This window comes from Apium graveolens, chromosome 5 (genome assembly GCF_009905375.1).
Source record: "Apium graveolens cultivar Ventura chromosome 5, ASM990537v1, whole genome shotgun sequence".
Taxonomy (NCBI): Eukaryota; Viridiplantae; Streptophyta; class Magnoliopsida; order Apiales; family Apiaceae; genus Apium; species Apium graveolens.
In genome coordinates, this window is record NC_133651.1 from 308,974,954 (window position 1) to 308,980,906 (window position 5,953).

The 5,953-nt window shown below is 33.8% G+C and overlaps 1 protein-coding gene across 1 annotated transcript; it reads left to right on the plus strand.

Annotated features, from left to right (window-relative positions):
• Window positions 1-506: 506 nt before the first annotated feature.
• LOC141661219 (uncharacterized) lies at window positions 507-1,340 on the plus strand. Its single transcript, XM_074468204.1, has 2 exons — window positions 507-659; window positions 780-1,340. Exons 1-2 carry the CDS (start codon window positions 507-509, stop codon window positions 1,338-1,340), a joined length of 714 nt encoding a protein of 237 aa, XP_074324305.1.
• Window positions 1,341-5,953: the final 4,613 nt, after the last annotated feature.

Consider the following 5,953-nt stretch of genomic DNA (forward strand, 5'->3'; position numbering starts at 1 on the left):
GATTCTAATGATGTTGTTGATAGTGGAATGATGATTGGTAAATCCGCATTTAATATTGCTTCTTTTGATGAGTCTATATTAGATACGGGAGATAATGTTTCAAACCCTATGGAGTTGAGGAAAGGGATGATATTTAGTTCAAAAGAAGATTTGATTCATGCGGCGAATCAATTTCATATAGCTAGTCATCAAGAGTATTATGTTACTAGATCAAGTGAGTTGAATTGGTATGTGGCATGTAGGTTGAGGGAAGATGATTGTGAATGAAAGTTAAAGGCTAGGCTTCGGAAGGCATTAGGTAAATTTCAAATTATAAAAACTTCCGGACCACACACATGTATGAGTACCACGATTACTCAAGACCACCATAACTTGTCCTCTTATAAGATTTTGAAGATAATTAAGGATCAAATTGTGGCCGATCCTAGAATTAAAGAAAAAGTCTTAATGGCAACGACAAAATCATTTTTGGTTACCTTCCGGGTAGAAAGAAAATTAGAAATACGATGCAACTTGTAATGGATGAAGTACATGGGTCTTGGGAAGGTTCATATGAAGATCTTCCATATTTGATGGAAACATTGCAATCATTCAATGTTGGTACGAAAGTTGATTGGCTTTTCAAAGAAAGTGAGTTGGGAGGACATGAGAATTTAGAGGTATATAAATTCTCAAATACTAGTACTTTATTCTTGTGTATGTATATTTAATTTCTATGATTTTAGGTTCATTATTTTAGGGATAAAACTAATGAACTGTATCATATATGTTTGAAACAGGAAGTCACGTTCAAGAGACTATTTTGGGCTTTCAAGCCTTGCCTTGATGGATTTGCGCATTGTAGGCCAGTTATTCTAATAGATGGGACTCATCTTTATGGACCATATCCCGGGGTACTATTGAGTGTTGTGGCAGTGGATGAATTTAGTCACATTCTTCCACTTGCTTTTGCTATTGTTGAATCTGAAAATGTTTCTAGTTGGGGGTGGTTCATGGATAGATTAAGAAGATTTGTTGCTGTTAGGAGACATGGGATTTGTGTCATTTCTGATAGACATGCTGGGATTATGGCTGTTATGAAACAGACGGGATGGTGCAAGCCCCATGATCATCATAGATTCTGCATTAGACACTTGACTTCTAATTTTGTTAATGCGCATAGGAGACCGGGATTGAAGGATAGATTAGTTGATTTGGCTTCTCAGGTGCAAGAAAAAGAGTTTCAATATCTATGGGAGCAAATGTTGATAGTTGAGCCTCGGGCGGAGGAATGGTTTATGGATAAACCATTGATGAAATGGTCTTTGACACATGATGGGGGAAATGGTTTGGCATCATGACCACCAACCATGCCGAAAGTTGGAACAATGCGATTCTTGAAGCTAGAAGCCTCCCTATTAGTTCATTGGTAAGATTCATATTTATGAAGACCGTCAAGTATTTTGATGAAAGACGGGTTGAGATTGCAACCCAAATATCTAGAGGTCAAGTGTTCACAAAACATGCACACAAAATATTGAGTCGGTCGAATAAACGTGCTACCGGGCATAATTTGACAGTATTTGATCGAGACTCGATGTTATTTCAAGTTGTTACTAGGATAGTAGGACAAAAAGGAGGAAATAGGCATACCGTCCGATTGCAAGAGGGTGTGTGTTCTTGCGGAAAATGGTAAAATTATCGCATTACATGTTCCCATTTGGTTGCGTGTTGTGCTTATTTGAATATGAGTCACGAAAGGTTTGTGGGAGATTTTTATAGGTTGGACAACGTTTCAAAAGTTTATGACGGCGTTTTTGAACCAATACCGACCAAAGGTGATCCTCGTTGGCCATCGGGTGTCGAGCTTCCAAAGGTGATGCATGATAAAGAACTTGAAAAGAAGAAGGGAAGAAGAAAGTCCACACGATTTAAGAATGCCATGGATTATTTTCAAGTATCCCGTGGAAAGAATTGAAGTAATTTGATGTTATTTATTTGGAGATAGTTTATTAGACATCAAAGATTTTAAATTCATTAGTAATTCGGAGACTTTATTTTAAGGTTTATTGCCGAGATTATAATGGTTATTTTTATTCGAATTTATGTTTTATTTCTAATTTTATTCTTAATTGGTTTCAATTTTTTTTAATTAGTTTTTTTAAAAAAAAATATTTCACAGTAGCTTCTTGTTAAAAATCATCAATTTTATGCATCATGAGTAATACATGATCTGAAACCACGTTTTTCAATATAAACATTATTTGAAACTGCATTTTTTTTGTTTTTTTTCCCGAGTAAAACATGATCTGAAATCACATTTTTTAATATAAACAGAAGACGAAACATTAATTGAAACTACGTTTTTTTTGTTTATTTTCGTAAACAGAAGACGAAACAGAATGTGAAATGTCATTTTTGCTAAAACTCAATCTCATTTGACGTTTTTGATAAATTTAATTAGAACACAGCATTTCATATCCTGACCAAAACATTATCTGAAACTACGTTTTTATTTACAAACATTAACTAAAACTGCGTTTTTATCAAAATTATTAAGCTGAGTTTAAACTAAAACTCAAACTACGTTTTTGCCAAAATCAAATTTTTATTTACAAAAACAGAAGACGATTTGCCGTTTTTTTGCTAAAAATAAAATCTGGAACTACTTTTTCTATCTATACAAACAGAATCAGGAAATACGTTTTTATAGTAAAAACAGGAACCGAAAATGCGTTTTTTGTTTCAATTAAAAAATTCAAATTGCCCGAGAACAGAAAATGATATTACATTTTTGATAAATACAGAAAATGAAACCACATTTTTGTTATTTTCTAAAAAAATAAAAAATATGCAAAACTGAACTTAGAATTGCGTTTTTAGTTTTCCAAAACAAAAAACAAAATCTGCGTTTTTATAGTCGAAAACAAAAACCGAAAGCGCGTTTTTTGTTTTAATTAAATTATACAAACAATCTGAAAACAGGAACAGAAATTTGTTTTTTTGTTAAAAACAGAAAACGAAACAACGTTTTTGCTTTATTTTATAAAAATAAAAAAAAACAAAACTGAAAGCAAATCGAATTCCACAACCCGAAACTGCGTTTTTGTTAAAAACTGAAAATTGTTTTCCTCCCCGAGATTCAGGAAATTCTTGATTTTTTAGAAATAATAAATAAATATTTATTATATAATATATATTCTATTAAAAAATAATCTAATAATTCATAATTTGTAATAAGTACATAAGTTTTATCTCACATTTTTAGCATCAGTTTATGTTAAAATTGATTTTTGATATAAATAAACGATAAAATTTAAATTATTTAAATTATATTATAATTAAAAAAATTAATCAAATAATGCTCTAAATTGTATCTATTTTTAATAATTAATTTGTATGAATTATTAAAATTTAATAATGCTCTAAATTTTTTATTTACTAAAAAAATGTAAATATACTACTCTTTTGATATACGAAGAATTGGAGATCAGATTAGGGAGATACTAATTCCCGACCATTTAAATAACTAGTCAAGAACATATCATTTTTCTGGTGTAAACCGTGTGATTCATGAGTAGAGATGCACAAAAAGCCCGGGCCCGAAAATCCGGTCCGCCCCAATCCGGTCAAAGCCCGGTCAAGCCCGGCCCGGTCAAAGCCCGGCCTGGTCCCGGCCCGAGCTTCGGGCCTCGACGGGCCCTATATTTTTAGGCATAGCCCGGTCCGGCCCGGCCCGGTTAAAAGCCCGGGTTTCGGCCCGGCCCGGCCCGATTAAAAGCCCGAAAAAACCCGGTTATAATCTGATTATTCTAATATATTTTCTTATATATTTATAAATTCACATTTACTATAAATATAAATAATACTTTAAACACATATATATTTACATATTTGTGATTAATAATATTATTTATATACTTCGTTGCATAAATAATGAAAGAAGATATAATAAGTACACTATATATTTTTGGATATCATTGTTATGAATATTTCGATATCATTGTTATCATAACAATAACAATGATAAAAGATATTATATATACATGTTTATTTTTTGCCGAACTTAAATGTTTTCAACGAAGTAATATTTTCATAAAATATTCCATGTAAACTAATACATTTTTACGATGATCTAGTTGCTAACACATTTTTCGGAATCTCTAATAATACTCGATCCGATTTAAATTAGAAAAAAGCCCGGCCCGATCCGATCTGGCCCAAAAAAAGCCCGGTTAGGCCCGCCTCGAGGGCCCAAACGGGCTTTGACATTTCCGGAAAGCCCGGCCCGGCCCGGTCAAAGTCAAAGCCCGAAAAGCCCAGCCCGGTCAAAACCCGGGCTTTTTACGGTCCGGTCAAAGCCCGGCCGGGTGAGCCTTTTGTGCATCTCTATTCATGAGTGATTGTAAGGTACGTATCATATTTTTATTGTACAAAACTGTATGACCACGAATTTTGATGTAATTTAGGACTACATCTTCAAAAACACTGCATCAATCATGTAAAACTTATGTTACCTGCATACTGTTAGGACTTCGGTTCCAAGAAAGATCATGAGTACCCGCAACCGACACGGGACCTTATAAAGCTGCAAATTAATTACGAAAACATGCACAGATACTGCACTGGCAAACAGAGACGAAAGAAAATGAACAACTCTTTTCTAGTTCTAGTCATTGCTATCAACCTAGTCTCTACTAAATGTGTTTCCAAAATAACCGTTGAGATCATCAGTGGCATTCATTCTCATGCTGAGCCTGTTCGCGTTCGTTGTCAATCGAAGGATGATGATCTCGGATATCACACTCTCGATACACGAGAGCATATGGACTGGCAATTCAAGCCAACACTTATTGGAAACACACTCTTCTTTTGTCATTTCTACTGGAATGGCAAAGATAAAAGTATAGTTGTGTACGACAACAACAAGATGTATGGTAAATGTATTAACAGGGTGCAGAGAATTATAAAATGTTGTTGGAAGGTTAAAGAAGATGGACTTTATTTCAGCAACATTAATAGAAGAGGAACTTATGTCAAAATGTATGATTGGTGATCAGTCCATTAAGCTATATATCATACCTAGTTTCGAGCTATAAATCAGGCAAGGAACTTCTTCTTCGCAATAATATATATGTACGTAATCTCATGCAATAAATCAAGCCCCAGGGTCTTTTCCAGTAAAATCTGGTATACCCACTTAGCTCTTATCAGTATCGACACTCTGTTAAACCCCAGGGTTACTACTCAGGGCACCGCCTTAAAATCCTGCTATTTCCCCCTTACATCGACACGTTGGAATTAAATTAAAAACTGCATAGGTGCGGAAACAAACCCCAAAACCTACAGAGTGAATCCTCCAGGTCCAGGACCCTTGAATTAAAATCCGAAAAACCTTAAGTTTATCTGTATCAATCAGTCCAGCATTGAGTACTATAGAAGACAACATCGAGTAAGAGAAAGAAGAAATTTCTGCGCCATGCATGACTTAACTACAAATGGAACATAAAGAACAAACAAACAAGACCTTAATAGATCAAAGCTAACGACTCAGCAGTCATAAACTCAAGCTCATTGGTCACTTAAAACAATGATCAGAAATTGAACACATCCTGCCCCAATACAGCAATAATTTATTAACTAATACAAAGAATTGCAGTAATCAATGAAAGATCGGACCTTCTAAAGTTTATAAAGCATAGGAAGTTAACAGACAGAAAACGATCCATTGCAGGTTTATTACAAAATTTTGCTTGTGTTTGATAAACCATTGTATATTTATCATTTAAAGAATCATCACTTAAATCTCGAAATTGTCATGATGGTAACTAAAGTGATAGAAGGTGAGTAATTATGGTATAGATTCTAGTTCATATTAAATTAACCAAAGAGATAAGACTAACCGAAGATGATCATCATTAACAAAACAAAAAGGATAAGATAAAAGATAGAAGAAAGAAGTTAGGAAGATATT